At 31.3% G+C, this 17,295-nt stretch overlaps 1 protein-coding gene across 1 annotated transcript in view; it reads left to right on the forward strand.

The window, feature by feature from the left end:
* The first annotated feature begins 1,292 nt into the window (after positions 1-1,292).
* LOC132760280 (uncharacterized) overlaps positions 1,293-17,295 on the forward strand; it is a 72,491-nt gene continuing 56,488 nt past the window's right edge. The window contains exons 1-7 of the mRNA XM_060752238.1: positions 1,293-1,618; positions 5,315-5,405; positions 6,340-6,433; positions 8,374-8,500; positions 12,283-12,422; positions 14,171-14,301; positions 15,885-16,097. Coding sequence (XP_060608221.1) covers positions 5,340-5,405; positions 6,340-6,433; positions 8,374-8,500; positions 12,283-12,422; positions 14,171-14,301; positions 15,885-16,097 — 771 coding nt within the window. The 5' untranslated portion in view covers positions 1,293-1,618; positions 5,315-5,339. The remainder of the gene's footprint in view (positions 1,619-5,314; positions 5,406-6,339; positions 6,434-8,373; positions 8,501-12,282; positions 12,423-14,170; positions 14,302-15,884; positions 16,098-17,295) is intronic.

Consider the following 17,295-nt stretch of genomic DNA (forward strand, 5'->3'; position numbering starts at 1 on the left):
TGAAAATCGTTTTTTATATTCAGTCATTCCCTGTTTATTTTACAGGAAGTCAAACTGATAACAGACGGACTGAAAAAATATATATCCAGCGAAACAATCGCAACAACTCGGCCCTTTCCGTCAGACTTAATATCATAGATAATAGCCGAGGCAGTTCCGAATGCCAGCGAAAGCATTATTTTTGACAGGGTATGATTTTATTTAAGACTTCACCGATTTCTGTTTCTAATTTAAAAATGACCGATGAAAATCCTTTTTTATATTCAGTCATTCCCTGTTTATTTTACAGGAAGTCAAACTGATAACAGACGGACTAAAAATATATATATCCAGCGAAAGCATTATTTTTGACAGGGAATGCAAATGACGCTATTGCAAATGGCGATGTACTATCGGCAGTATCAAAGGGGGGTAACTGCTTTTATCAATCACGCAAGATTACGCTAGATTACATTTATAGTACATGTATTGGCAGCTGTGGTCAAAACAACAAGAACCATGTTAATTTTTGCGCTGATCTTTAAATCCGATATATTAAGTGTTAACATCTTTGACCTAACTTCTTTTACTTCGTGAAACCTTTTGAATTTGAGATCGTAATTTGGATAATTTTTATGTGATTGAAAAAGTATAACTCAGATTGGATTGCATGCTTTATTGGCGTCCGTGCCGAGGCGCGACGCCCTTATGGAATGAAATCAGATTTTGTGAAAGGGCGACAGCAACTTCTCGGGCTTTTTCGTCGGTGATAGTTATATATTATATAAGAATTACGGTGCGAAAAAAACATTTCTGTATTTTCTTGTTAACATGATATTATAGTTTAATAAATGTATTGATTGTATCTCAAAGTAACATGCATGTTGCAGTTTCTTCCTTGAAATGAAATCATCATCATCATCATCATTACATCATCATCATCATAATCATCACCAAAAGCAACAACAACAACAATATCAGCATTTATTTTATTCATGTCATGCACATATATGCAGTAACGACATTTGGTTGCAAACAGGCAAAAAATATTATGTTCCAAGTACAAATTGCAACTAAAAAACGTTCATTAACTTAAAATCCTATTCAAATCAAGGATGGTTTTATTTTAAAAAAATATTTCAGCCACAGACCAATACTTAAACCGGTCCGGCCACAACGCCCTATATGTCATATGACAATTATTTCAGAAAGCGTCTTTCGAAATCACTATTTAAATAATTTGCCAACATTGACCTTGGTTCTACTCCAATGATCACGAAGAGTACAGAAATCCAATATATACCCCATTCATTCAGAATACCTTGGAGCATTGATAGACACTCGGTTCATCATACAGTATATACACGTTAACGTGTTAAAAATACTTTTTTCGCGAAAATGACGTTTAACGGATATAAAACCTAGCCCGTTAAATATTCAACTACATATTTTGAAATTTTACCATTCATCAACGAATGCTGGATTAAGTTAGATCGCAAATAAAGTATAAACATTTCGTGCGTGAGTGAATTTTAAGTGTTATTAAAAGTGTTGTGCAAAATATATTAGGATTATTATATATATTTTACTATTTTCTTGTGATCGGATATATAAAATCCTCTACAAACTTCATATAAGAGTAAGTACATATGGGTTAACAATTTTAGAAGAGGCAACAGTATACAATGTATACGTTAGAAATAAACAAACTATATACGCTTCGCTAACTTGCTCTTACGAAATGTGTTAAAATCTAGCTCAAGACATAGAATTTATATTGATATGTGTCCTGACTTTCTATTTAACAGATATTTTTATATATCTCTTAATATTATATTATAATGCAAGAAACATTGATATGTCCAGATGTTACAATTTGATTTGATATCGACAAGATAATGACATTTTTTTCTCTCATTGTAAGATAGTATCTATTGATAACGTTTGGTGGATTTTAATATTTCACTTTTATAATGCGGTAAAACATAATAAAATTTTAATGGTCGTCGATGAAACAACACACACAAAATGTGCATTTTGCAAAACTGCAAATCTCAATTCTTCAAATGTAACAAACGATGTCCTAAGTAAATATTCAATAGAAATGTTTCAAATAGTATGCAATAAAACAGCAAAAGAAACTGAAATTTCCATGGTGATTTAGCAAGTATGTACGAGATATTGAAAGCCAGCGTTCTTTTCCTTAGGGAACATCCTTTCTTGGCTATTACCAAGTTATTAACTATTGGCCTGTATATGCTACCCGCAATCTTGTTCAATTACACCAAGGTCAAATCGTTCCTGGAAATAATTTGCTTGTATCAGATTTTATGATTATCATTATTATTGACCGGGATTCATGCTGGTCAAGGTTATCAGTAGAAATGCCTATCAGTTACCTAGGTAATATGTAATGCACATGGTGCACAAACTCACAATTTTGTTTAATATTTATTTTTTTCAACACGCATTACTGATCATTTTAGTTATATTTTGAATTTATAAGCGTTATGTTGTTTAGTCGAAATTTATCGTATGCTTCGAGACGGTTGTTATCTTCTGGCATCACACAAATATACTCTCTAGCTGATCTATTTAATCTCTGATCTTTTTATAAAAAGAAAGAATATGTCAGAACCTACCAGAGCAACAGACATTCATGTAAATATAGATCAACACATTGTTTCTCTACACACCAACAATTTCGACTTACAAAATTACTCAACAGAAACTAATAAATTTTTTGCAAATTACGTTTCAATTTGAAGTTAAATTACCAGATCTTAAAAGTTACATTTTGCTATTTTAAATAAAGAACTATTAAAACTTTGACAACATTTATCACAGAGTAACCATCTGATAAATAGTATGTTCTATTATTGACGAGAATTATGTCTGAAAAGCGGGTAATTCAATTTGAAACAGATTCAGTTTCAACTTTATTTATTCATATATGTAAATGTATAATGTAATTACACATTATATAATTACAGAGGTCGACATGTACTATTAAAACAGCGTTATATGTAAAGCTAACTTTCTTGTCGATTTTTATCAAATAATAACCAAATATGTATACACTGGGGTTTATTCCTTCAGACGGTCAATATATATCCAGGGGTGATTTCTTGCAGATGGTCATCACTTGATAAAAATCTAGACAGTATTTCAACTTTATAAACAACACCTATTGACAAATGAACTTAATACAAAGTACCTGTGAATAATTCGGGATTCTTACATATATGAAAGTTAAATATTATATTAAGAATAATTATGAGAGAAGAAGAAGAAGAAGAAGAGGAAGAAGATGATGATGATGTTGGGTTAGCGACCAGAATGGATCCAGACCAGGCTGCGCATCCGCGCAGTCTGATCAGGATCCATGCTGTTCGCTTACAAATCATATAACAAGTAGAGAAACTGATAGCAAACAGCATGGATCCTGATCAGACTGCGCGAATGCGCAGGCTGGTCTGGATACATGCTGGTCGCAAACCCACTATGATGGTTTTGTCGTGACGCAGCTCGTTCCTTTTTACAAAATGCTAAAAACTAGGCATGAATTAGTGGTCGTGTGACTTTGGGCGTGGATTTGTCTGTTGGAGTCTCAATTTCTGCTTTAGATAATAATGATATAATATAATAGTGGTGGTGTTGGTGATGATGATGATGATGATGATGATGATGATGATGATGTTAAAGATGACGCTGACGATGATATTAGAAATGACGATAAAGACGATGATGATAACGATGATGAATCATGATGATGCAAATTTCGACATATCATCCTTGTTCAGAAAGAAACATGGTATATGTAAAGCTGAATAAAGAAACAAAAATAATCAATCAGAAAATATCTCACATTTTTAATGATATGTATTCACCTTTTACAGCGAACTTTTGAAGGACTTAATGCTGTCCCAGTTTTTAACATACATTGCTTAATATTGAATATAAATATTATTTGGCATAGTAAAATGAAAATCGATAAACTTTGAATATATCGAATTTGAATATATTCGAATAAATTATGTAAATTATACAAACTGGCATTGTCTGAAAATACGTATTTTTTTCTTTTTTGGAATTGTTTGATGTGGCCCTGAATAAAAATCAAAACTTTAAAGCTCTCGACATTTTGGTGTCAAAAATATGACTGAGTATTTTCGGGCAGAAAAAAGTGACACAAGACATGGTGATATATCAGACATTTTTTTCTTCTTTTTGCACGGCTCAGAATTTTAGAACTTAAGGATTTTCATTTTATTTAAACTATAACATAATTTATAACCAGTATATCATAATTTATACACACGTACACAGTGTTTATGTATGGAATTGATAATTTCTCGATACAGAAGTCAATTTTATCTGAATTTGTCGCTACATGTGGCTCTTATTTTTATACAAAAGCCCCCACCCCCAAATTGAGGCAATCCCAATATATGGGAATCGGAATTAAATCATTTTTCTGTTATTTCACAATAAAAACAAAAATGACACATTCCTAATGCTTCCAGGGACTGAAGAAGTTTTAAAAGTTGAGTACTTGCGTGTAAGGAACTATATGTTTGAACTTTTGAGTGATCCAGAAGTACTTGAAAGACAAGTTGTCCACATAACCTTTGTTTGAAATGACGGTATCAATATTTTTAAAATGGTCTTCTCTGTATAGTTATTGTAAGATGATTATGAATTGTTGTGAAATAATCAATTTAAAATGTTCAGTGTTTTCTATTTTTTTTTCTGTGACCATTAGTTAATGCCATGATTTTCAAGAATACTAGAACAAGAAGAATGTCAATATGTCGATTTTAAACGGACAGAAATGACAACAATTACCCATAGAGTATGCCCTTTGATTGCTACAGCTAAAATTATTATTTTATTTAATAAAATAACGCTTTTCATGAGGTGATTCTATACTTACTGTATAATGGCAAATGCAATTTATTAATGGCGTTTTATTAGACTGGACAAAGAGTTGTAAGCACTTCTGGTTTATTGTCATAACAATATACAAATATACATATATTCCTGTACAAATATTGATTGAGAATTTATACGTCGCAAATATGCGATGTTTATAATATTGTATATATATTATATACATTTTTTCCATATTATGTTTTTGATGTATACATTAATTACATTTACAGGTGCAATTTGTTTTATATGAATATCATATTTTCAGAAAACCCGTAAATATACATTCCCATGTACCACGTGCTACTTTTATTTCAAGCCCGTATATGCGATGCGTTCCATTTTGTTAAAGAATTAAAAAACACGTAATAACACATTTAACCGATATTTTCTTTTATTTCAGAATTGAACATACAATTACTGTGAAGATGGGGGCCTTAAGGCAACTTGGCGCCCTCTTCTGGAAGAATTTCCTCATTAGAAAACGCCACCCGGTGAGTTTTATTTCATTATATTATGTGATATTTAAAAAGAGATCTACCAAGCAAAAAGTCTGTTTCTGTACATGGAAATATGTGCCTTTCAAAAAAATCCCTTACTGTTAAATGCACCTTCGGTTAGTAACTACATGTATTTAAATATTGCTTCTCCGAAAAATAAAACCTGTTTTCTTTAACATTAAATTATGTTGACTCGTGGACGTGCTATAAGCGGAATAGTTTGTTGTTTTTTACACATCAACTATACTGTAAAAAGATATAGATTTTGTAGATAAATACAATCGTTCCAAATATGGACATATTAAACTATAGTTTTCCCCAATAGAAATATTGTAAAGAATCTAGTCACGGTTAGGCAGCTGTGTCAACTCGTACCATGTCCTGTGTAAAAAATTCGTTTAAGGTCATTCACCTCTTAAGAAGAACAGTCGTATTCAATTCAATTCAAGTCGTAATATCTCGGTTTTTCCGTAGACGTTTGGTGTAAATAATTAATAAAGGCGAGCATCTTGACCTCCACTGAACAATATTGATTTTAAAATATGTGACCTCCCCGTATATAAAACATAAAGATCAATACAGTAGTTAAATGTATCTTGTCTTAAAACAAAGAATTCAATGCTACCGTCTTTAAAAGAAAAAAATGATGCCGTATTGCTGATTAAAATTATTTATAATTTAATACAAAAAAGAAAAGAAAGAAAGAAGAATTAAAGACAAAAAACTGTTTCCTAGCAATCATAATTTTCCCTGTTTTCAAAAAAATCTTTTGCGTTATAAGTACGAGTTACCTATTTATCATTAAACCCCAAATTACAAATTACGAACGCGTACATTTTGACTTTCATGAAAAATGGAGAATTATCCTTTGAATTGTTTTTAACTTGACATATCCAAGCGCTATTATACAACAGAGTACTTATTTCAGACATTTCTGGTGTTAGAAGTTTTATGGCCTGTGGTGCTCTTTGTTGCTCTGGCATTAATGCGTCTGGGGTTCCCGCCTGATCACCGAGAAACATGTAAGTATCAATAGCTTTTGCGATTTGAAAAAAGTATTTTCGCCGTTTATCGTACAAAAAAAAAAGACAACAAAAACCATAGTAAATAGATTACCCTCAAGATCGAAGTGTTTATTATAAAAGATACTTTGGTGGGTCACTCACTACTTTAGCAACAGGGTATTGTTTTACATAGTTATTTACCCATTTTGAAGTGTATATTGATTTGCTTGTTGTTGCTATATAAAATCGTTCAATAGAAACCAGATGATTATAAGATGGGACGTGTTTGTATGTCCTTGAAAAGTTTTGATATCTTAGTCATGTGTGTTGTCAATCGATTTAAATCACATCCAAATTAACGTTACGCATTGCAAGGAATAATTAAAGTAAATCTGAACTTAAATCAGATTGGTTCTACGCATTGCAAGAAATAAAGTAGATCTAAACTTTTGTCAGATTGGTTAGTTGTAGGCCTAAATTCTTTAAATAACTTTAATAAGGATTGTACATACTAAAAGTAGTTTGTTATTTCCTTTCCCGAAGCCAAACACTGCACGTTAGGCATATGAGCCGCGTCACGACAAAACTAACATAGTGCGTTTGCGACCAGCATAGATCCAGACCAACCTGAGCATCCGCGCAGTCTGATCAGGATCCATGCTGTTCGCTTACAAACTCTATAACAAGAAGAGAAACTGATAGAGAACAGCATGAATCCTGATCAGACTGCGCGGATGCGCAGGCTGGTCTGGATCCATGCTGGTCGCAAACCCATTATGTTGGTTTTCTCATGACGCGGCTCATATATTTTAGCTTAGTTCTACCATAGTAGCATGAGCTCACCATATAATTATACAGATATTTTTTTTTTAAATAAGAACAGAAAAGAAATATTGAACTGTTGGTTTGTTTGGCAAAGCATAGGCTTACTCATCAAATAATTCGACTGATAGTTCTTGGCATTATAAGCCATTTTCCGCATTTCCAATTCCTATATTAAGTTCTGGTGTGCTCCCTACAGCAGGATGTGTCACTGGGACACTGTAATCAACTGAACCTGCAATTTTCGCTTATGTTGCCAGCTTTTCCAAAGTCTCACGTGAGCTGTTATGAGAAATATTGTCATTCTATAAATGACACTTTATGTATTTCCTTGTTTTTTAATTAAACAAATCAACACTTGGTATAGATATCAAGTATAGCATGTTTTGTGACATACTGTCAATAACTTTATTAATTCTGGATAAAACGAACTCCAATAAAACCATTCGCAAAGTGCATTACAGTCATTTAAAAGATGTTTTGTATGCTGAACATAGCCATATAGCAGACACAGTTACCTCATGATAGCCGACATTGTTAGCTTATATAGATGACTCTCTTGACCCATATAACTGTGACATAACCCATGCATATAACCGGCACAGTAACCACATATGACTGACAATTATAGTCCATATAACCAGCAATGTTAGCCGAAACATACTTTTACCCCAAATAGTCGACAATGATAGCCCATATAGTTGACACTGTTAGCTGATATAGTCGACAATGTTAGCCCATATAGTCGACAATGTTAGCCCATATAGTCGACACTGTTAGCCCATATAGTCGACACTGTTAGCCCATATAGTCGACAGTGTTAGCTCATTTAGACGATACTGTTGCACAATACAGCCATTTTCCCCTTCTTATAAAGCATGTTTTAGATAGCGCAAAATAGTAATTCACTAGTACTATTAAACTGTGAAAATGTTCGACAATAAAAAAACGAGATTTGATGGTCTAAAACTGAACTTCGGGGTATTAGTAACCTTTAACAATTTTGAATTGAAATATTCGTATGATAAATTAACTGATGAAAGAAATGTATTTGTCCGTGCATGCAGTCGATAAAAGAAATGATCTTTATTTAAAAAAAACTTATTTTCTCTTATTTGTTTATCTTTGTATTACAGGTGAATATCAGGAGCGAGCTGTTCCAAGTGCAGGGCTGGTACCTTTTTTACAGTCTTCCATATGTACGTTAAATAATAACTGTTCTACACGAGCCTGGAACCAACAGAGAGCCGAGGCTCAGCAAAGGTATGAGTTTGATGGTTGCCAACCCAAATGAAACTTAAGAAATAAAGAACATCTAAACATTTCTAGTTTAATCAGTGTATTCAATATCCTTTATTATACGAATAGAAAAATTAAATTGAGTTGAGATTTTAAATCATATTATGCTTCATTCTGATTGGCTGGTTTTTAATATGTTTGGCAATCAGAAATGTACACATGCTATTTCAGTCGTTACGGTACATATACATGTATTTCAGGATTGTTAACTTTAAAAAATGAGGTCTTCACCCGTATTGAATTAAAACAAATATTGTAGATGTATGATTATAAAACTTCCAAAACACACAGACTTACACAAAAACTTCCATTCTCCTTTATTTGTTCTCTCAATAAACAGTAATACAAATACTTATAAAAGGTGGTCGAATATAACACTATCCAAACAATATCAAAATATATACCATAAAGGTGATTTTCTTTTCCTGGGTCATTCGTCGGCGGTCGTATTACCAATTCGCCGTTTATGTAAGAAAATACTGTCAATCTATTTACATCATTGTTAGCACTGGTCGAATGGGCAGAATCAGTTGTCGCTAAATTGAAACAAAATTATTTCAGTAATTTAATTTTAATTAATTGAAATATTCGCGACGTCATATTGTGGAATTGGTGATAAACCTTCTATTCCATGAACCCGTGTGGAAAAATTACCATTGGTGAATCGCACTTAAAGCTTAAAGTTACGAAATATGTTAAACAATAATTTTAATATGATAAAAAGCCGTCCCTATACTAGAACAACATATGAATATAGCCGCGTTAAACTAGTAATGTTTAAAATATATAAAAACAAGAATGTACTGGTTTTGATCCATTGAAAAGATCACTTATATAGCTGTTAATGATAGGATTTACTTTATTCAATATGAGAAATACTAACACTTTATTAACTAAAATTCAACACATTTTAGGAAGTATATTTTTTCTGTGGGCAATTATTGACAAAGCATTTATAGTTGTCCGCAGTTATTATGGGACGCATTGTTTCTCTTATTATCCGTATTGTACCTCTTAATACCTCTTTTATGCATTTATCACCTCTCGACTGCATCTTATTCTCTCTAATGTACCTCTTATTACCTCTCTTGCATCTCTTATTACCTCTCATTTACCACTTATTACCTCTCATGTACCTCTTAATTACCTCTCATGTACCTCTTCATTACCTCTCGTTACCTCTCATGTATCCCTTATTGTTCCGTGTATCACTTTCTACACCTCATCTACCTGTAATTGCCTCTTATATTCCATATGTAGCACTTACTACCCCTCGTGTACCTCTTATTACTTCTTGTGTGCCTCTTATTATCCCAAATATACCACTTATTACCCCTAGTGTACCTCTCATTACCTCTCATGTACCGCTTATTTTCCCAAATGCACTACTTACTACCCCGTGTGTACCTCTTATCACATCTCCTGTACCTCTTATTATCCCATATGTACCGCTTACTACCCCTAGTGTACCTTTTATTACCTCTCAACATATATTTGATGGTTATACAAGAGGAAAATGTTTTAATACATTTGTACCTTATTTTTCTGCATTGATATATCCACGATCTATGTCTGCACATGTCCAAAAAATGAGAGGGTGGGGTAACGACTACAAAATCTTTATGGCGTACGTTATTGCTGCTGATATTATTATTTTGACACTATATATGTGTATAATATTACTGTGTTGTCGATAACTTAGTATAATGTATAAGCATTGATAAAACAAATATAGTTGTAAGATAACAAAATTTTATCAATTTCAATATAAAAATCCATTATTTTGATAAAAAAAATACAAGAGAAAAATGTCGTCGCAATTTCAATGTTTTCCCAACGGAAAAATACGCCAGGGGTTAATTCAAATTTAAAAAAAATATATATATCTCCAGTGAAAAAAACAAGCTCAAGGTATCTAACTGCACATTAATAAGTTAAGAGAAGTTATTCAATTCAAAGTCATTCTTGCGTATTATACATTTGAAGCGACTTTATTTTTTGTAGGGGTGATGATGATGATGGTGATGATGATGATTAAAAGGTCCATTTGAAATAACATTCTTTACATTATGAAATATTGAAATTAGTATTTTTTTCACACGATCTTTATTGATCAAATATTTAACAAAAGGTAAAAGTCGGCAGCATTTTAATTCGATTTATCCGCTTAAATACATTCCACATTTTGATTTAATCAAAGAGTATTTTTATAAAATGCGTAGGTGTCAGTCTTCGTAAAAAGTAACGTTATTTTTAACGCATGGTTAAACTCTTTAGAAAAAAAGAAAGTTTAATTTTGTTATGTACTTTATTTTGACCTGTCGTTCGTAAAAGAAAACTTTCGGAAAATATTATCAATTTTAGCTGGTCAACAGTATTTTCTTTGAATATACTATGTCTTTCTTTAAAAGGAGATCAAGCAATAAGTTACGCCTGATCAATTTTTGATAGTTCACCACTTTTTCTTCATTATTTATCCAGTATTTGATAGTTTACCACTTTTTCTTCATTAAATACCCAGTATAATTAAAGGCCCATTTCGCCACAGAAACGCGTTTATTATTTAAAATATTTCTCGAAAATTTTATTTTTTATTTGTTGATGTCCTGTTTCCAAAAAGTTACATTGGCCATTTACCGGAATCATCTTTTGCTTCTGTTGCCTTTTTGTAATTAGTACACTTAAAGTGATTTAGTATTTTGTATGGAAATCAAAATACTTTTTTGCTTACATTTTGCTACTTTTGAGACAAATAATATTTTCACATTCAGCGTTATTTAATCGTTTAGCATGCTCTTATACAGTTATTTCAATGTTATTAAGGTAGTACACCCCTAATGGGCACTATAAGGAATTGTAAATTTGACAACATAGGACAGTTATATGCCTTAAATGTCACCTGTATGCAAAATTTAAACAAAATTTACCGTGTGGTTAATGAGTTACGGACATTTTTATGAACTAAAACTTTGCCATTAGAAGGGATTTTTTCAGACATGAGGAAACTCTAAATAATCTATAATATCATCATTATGAAAAATGTAATCCTTTTGCTCATTGTTAAGAAATAAATATTGACATTTAGGTAACAAATTAAACAAGCAAAATTATTGTTTTTAAACGAAATGTTTTTAATATGTATAAAAATGTAACCCTACCCCACCCACTTTTAACACTAATTTGACCATTTCCCTATATAAAAAGCCTTATTTAAAATATCCCTAAAATTTTCCAAAATGAGGGGCTATTTTCAAAGTTTGCCTAAATTTTCTTTAATGTATATTGGTTGGTCTTGCAAAATATAAATTACTTTTACCGTTTAGTTTTTATTTTATTAAACTTTGAAAATATCTGGTATCATATTTGCTATTAAATTTGGCATTATTTAGTAAATAAATACCTACAATAATTATATAATTAAAATAAAACACTTTTTTCTTCCATAGGGGGTCTGAGAGATTGATAAAAAATGTTAAAAAGAAAAAAAAGAAAGAAAAAAAATGCCTCTTCTGGGGTTTGAACCCACGCCCCCTCAGTTACAATACACTTTACAGTGATTTTAGCCTATTTGAATACTCTTCAGAGTGGAGACAGTGCATTAGGGGTGTACTACCTTAAGCTCATGTTTTCCCTTTATACAAAAGAAATGATTAATTCGTGTCAGAGGCATAATATGCCTTTAATAGATTCACATCTTATATACTTTATTTGTCAAATCATGAAGAAAGATTACCACTCATTTACAGGTTTCAGACTATGATACGGGATATAGACCCGCTTCTTACCAAAGAATCCACGATACAAGCGTTTAAAGCACTGCCGACGGTCAATGTTGTGCTTAATGCCGTCAAAGACGTTGCCGACGGAACAACCGTTGAAGAAATGGGTAAGACCTTTCACAAGCACGACCTCATCCTGCTATATTTTGTAAATGGGTTTCGTCGAATTTACTTTATTTGCAGTGTCAACATGCTGAATTTCTAAAATGACTTATTCAGCTTCAGTTTTATTTTTGCTGTCTATATCAATGTTAGGTTCATGTATTTCAAAAAGAGAAATGAAGGAAAACACAACTTGGTTTGACTGTCTATTGGCGGCAAATTTTCCCAAAATGTCCGAGGATTTGGACCTACCAAATTGTCAAAACTTTAACATAAATTTGCGAAAACTTCAATTAAAAATTTAATGAAGGCATAACTTGTATGGAACTTTTATCTATACTGTATATGTTTTTGATAAATTCCGTTATTTAAAGTGTTATATGAAAACCACAGCCATTCCTGTGAAGTGTTGAGTTTACTCTTCGGTTTGTTTGCTTTTCGTGTTGAATAATGTTTACTTTTATTCCTTGTTTCATAAATTTTGGCCATTTTTAAAGCAACTTAATATCATATCCCTTTTGCAAACATGGGTTAAATCACATTTGCACGGGGTAGATGCCTCATGTTGAGGCACGTTTTTCCGATCTTGTTCCATTTTTTCTTGTAAATATTTTCCCATGAATAGGTCTTTAAGATATAGTTTTAAATTAAAACTTTGCAAAAATTTAATAATCATTGATAGGCTGTTAAGAGTATTAAAAAATTAAAGATTTTGCTAGATCGAAAAAGGCTCCGCAGTTTGAGATAACAAGAATATACACGCATGTACATGTATTGAAGTAATGTACTGTATAATTCCTACAATAATTTACTGAGGAAAGTATTATTTGCGCTGATAGTTAAAAACATTATTTTAAAAATCATTTTTTGATTGCGAAATAATCAGTTACATTCAAATAAAGCAATAGGTTATCGCCTCAAACCTCTGCAATGCTCTGGTAATTCTATATCTTAAATTACGTGAAATGGACACAAAAGACTTGGCCTTGATGCTATTTATATCTGACCTGTTTTTAATTTTGTCTGTTTGTCAAAAGTACATCTTTTATTTTCAAAACAAAATATTTCGAATTTTGTACAAAATGATGATGTTCCCTCTTTGCTTGCAAGTATACAATGTATTAAACTTGCTTTATTATTTTTTCTTCATACTATATCTTTCTTTGCGGTTTCGAAATAGATCTGTTTCAGTATCAGACAATTAACTCTCTGCTTTGTATACTAAAAAGAAAAGATATACATTGTTAAATGTTTCAATAATAAAAAGTTGTGTTAGTCAATAAGTATATTTTAATTCTCATAAAAATTTTGTACATTAATTATTATTTTCGAAATGTTGATTTTAATGTTTTAAAAGTTGTAACATTTGTTTTACATTTATCACTCACTGTACACATTTTGTGATTATTTTAGATATAATTAGTTAAATTTTATAATATTTGTCAAACAAGTACAAGACAATGCATTTTGTTTCAATTGGAAAAAATAAAAGTTTGTTCGGTTCTGTAAAATCGACAAATTGGAAACATTTTTTTTGTCACATAGTTTCTAGTTAAAAAAAATAAATTTAATATCGGTTATTTTGCTCGAATACGAATTTACTTTTAGTTCATTAAATAAAAAATAATGTTTTAGTTATTTGTTCGCAGCATAATAAATTTACTTTTTGTGTTATTTTGTTCGTAGAGATAACTAAACATTTTGCATATTTGTTTGTATATGTAAAGCTAACGTTTTGTTATTTTACTTACAGACAATAAACTTGTTCTCAGGAACATGGTGAGAGACCCGGCTGCTGTGGTCGATATCCTGTCAGATAAATATAACATACTGGAAAGGCGGGTAGCGGAATCTTTACTTGATGCTTCAATAAACCCATTGGCGGTGAGTTCGAATCCTGCATAATAATTAGCTGAGTAACTCAGATATTAGAAAAAATAAAAATGATACTGCTAGTAAAATGACATATTCAAACATTTTAGTAAAAAAAAAATCTTTAAAAAAAGGGGGAAAAAAAGAAAGAGAAAGAAAACGAAAGAAATTAAGAAAGAAATCCTCCTATTTCATCTATGGTTAAAAAATTAACAAAAACATGTTGTTTAGAAATAATACAAAAACATTGCTTTTATTTGTAGATCTACATATATAGGAGTACATGTGTATTCCTGCATATGTTGAACAAAATCTCAACTAAGCACGAATAAGTTACACACTTATTTTGCAATAATGATACCTTAAAATAATTTCGTATTATAATTTCGTATTTACAGTCTCAAGTTTTAAAATTTGATATCGTATTAAGAAACTTAATTTCAACATAATTACATATTACATTGTGTATTTCTTATTGTTAGATGTTCTCAGTTATGTTGGTATGAAAATATTAAGAAGAAAGATAGAAAATAAAACATCACTAAATGAATGATATACAAATAGCCTTTTACATGTAATTGATAGAAAAAATCGTCATACACAGAGGGTTAGCCTGTTGACTTTTTGGGTCGTTGGTTTGAAATCCTTAATACATGACTACAATATTTAATCTGTCCGACTAAATACGTAATGGCTCTACCTTAATAATTTCTTGTCTTGAAATGAGCATGGATGCGATCTGAAGCCTCCGGATTTGTATGCATTTGGTGTCGGAAAAGGCCGAAAAGTTGCATATTATTCGTAATGAAAACAGTTTCCAGAATAATTGCACCCATGACATCCTCTTTCCCGTCTGAAAATGACTAAAATATTATAGAAAAGCTGCGTCAGAATTAATCAAATCATAGATTCTTACGAGGTTTATAGCAACAAATGAACACATTTAATAACGACATTGAATTACGTTATAAGTCGTTTGCCGTACACTCTGATCAAGGTATTATTGATTTTGTCATCAACTAATTAGAATCACAACACCTGAAAAACAGTAGATATGAGAATTAACGTACAAGGAAGTATTGCTACAGTGAACGAACGGCTTTTATCCAGGAAATTAAAGCTATTTCAGAGTGAAAAGGTATAAATGAATGAATATATATAGAAAGACAATTCCATTTTACAGAAAATGAATGTAAAATATAGATTTAGAGTCATACATGTACAATTATTTTCAACAAGACGCTGCATTGTCGTTATACAAAGCAGAATATGATAAATCTATGACCATATGCGCCAGGTACCAAGCTTAGTCAACATATGGCCGTCTTTATACATGTTTGTTTGCTATGTTTCCGCACACTTTGCCTATTGCCCACAATCGTATTTTGTATAGTACCGAGAAATTGCGATCGCGATTGTTACATGTGGGCAATGTTTAAGTGTCCCTAATAGTCCCCTCCCTTGCTTTCCTCTATGTATCCATTGCTGGAAATAGTTAGTCTGTAAGTAGCATTAAAATTAATAACAGAATATAAATTATGTTTGTTCTTAGTGACCTTAATAATTTTTTTTATTTCATTTGTCTTTATTTTCAGTTGGTCAGTTCAATAGGATCTGTAGATTTTAAAGGTATCGTCTGCGACCCGGACGAATTGGAGAAGTATATAATATTGTCAGATAAAAGTAACAGATACGTTGTCAACAAATATTCCGTATCTAACAGCCTGTGTCGTATAGAGGAGGATAAAATATCGGATATCACGAACGACCTGATACGTCAACTTGACGTCGCTAACATCATTCGGCTGGTAAAGCAATCTTATCTAATCTAAAGAAACTAACTTAATTTTTATTATTTCATACATTGTACATGTTTTTATTTTCATTCTAAAAAGTGAAGTTTTCACTTTAAATATCTTTTATTCTTTTTTCTCATTACCTGAATATATTTGATATGCCATAAATAATAAAAGTGCAAAATGAAAAGTTACCGTTAAGACGAAAGTATTTTAAGGTATGAATTATTACTCCGTATATATGACATGAATTATTGGCGACGCCGTTGTTTTGGCCTATGGAAGGAGCTGTTATTATTAGCAGTTAATTTCATGTTGTGTTAATTATATTTATTTTGATTCGTAAAAATCAAGTAAACAAATATGTTGTTATATTTGTATTTAATAACTTTATATAAAAAGCATGTGCATTGTGATATTATTTTCACGAAATTGCAGGCTCAGATTAACAGCTTGTCCCTTTGTTTTATTGACAATACTAAAACCCGGATTTCGAATATCGTTGTGGTCTACATTGATGCTCATTCATTTATATATTTTCAAAACTTTCCTACAAGAAGAAAGTTCACCTGCAAATGAGTATTAGGATAGGTAATGGACTGTTGTAAACGATTATCCTATTGATTTTATCCATATTACGTTTATCTGTTGAACAGAATGGTTGTTTTTACAAAGTGTACCAGTATCCGGATGTTGACAGCTATCCGATTTTCTGCAATTACTGCTGTCACATGGCCATCTACTTTTTTATGAATACTTTACCATTAATTTGCATGGCATAATTAAAATGAGCCTGCAACATTTATTTATTTTGATGTTTAGGGTGTTCTTTTGGGTTTCATGTTTTCTTTATTTCAAGGGGAAGTAACTCATGTTTACTAAATTATTTGTTCTTTTCTGTCTATCTTAGGTATTACTTACATTTTTTGTTTTATGAAATTTACCAGTTGTAAGGTCATCAAAAGCATAGAGGCCCTGATGAGTGAATATTGATATATATATATACTTTTACTGGCTTTATATACCCAATATTTCATATTTATTTAATACAAACTTGGAATTATTAATGTTATGTGCATACATTTATATCTTAGTATATTGGTATGATGAGACTTATAATATTTCTGAATTTAAAGAGTTGCAGTTATGTCATTATTATTAAAGTGATGAGACTTTCATTTAAAGTTATAAATGATAATACATGTATTGA

This window comes from Ruditapes philippinarum, unplaced genomic scaffold, assembly GCF_026571515.1.
Source record: "Ruditapes philippinarum isolate M1 unplaced genomic scaffold, ASM2657151v2 ctg1034_1_1_1_1, whole genome shotgun sequence".
Classification (NCBI taxonomy): Eukaryota; Metazoa; Mollusca; class Bivalvia; order Venerida; family Veneridae; genus Ruditapes; species Ruditapes philippinarum.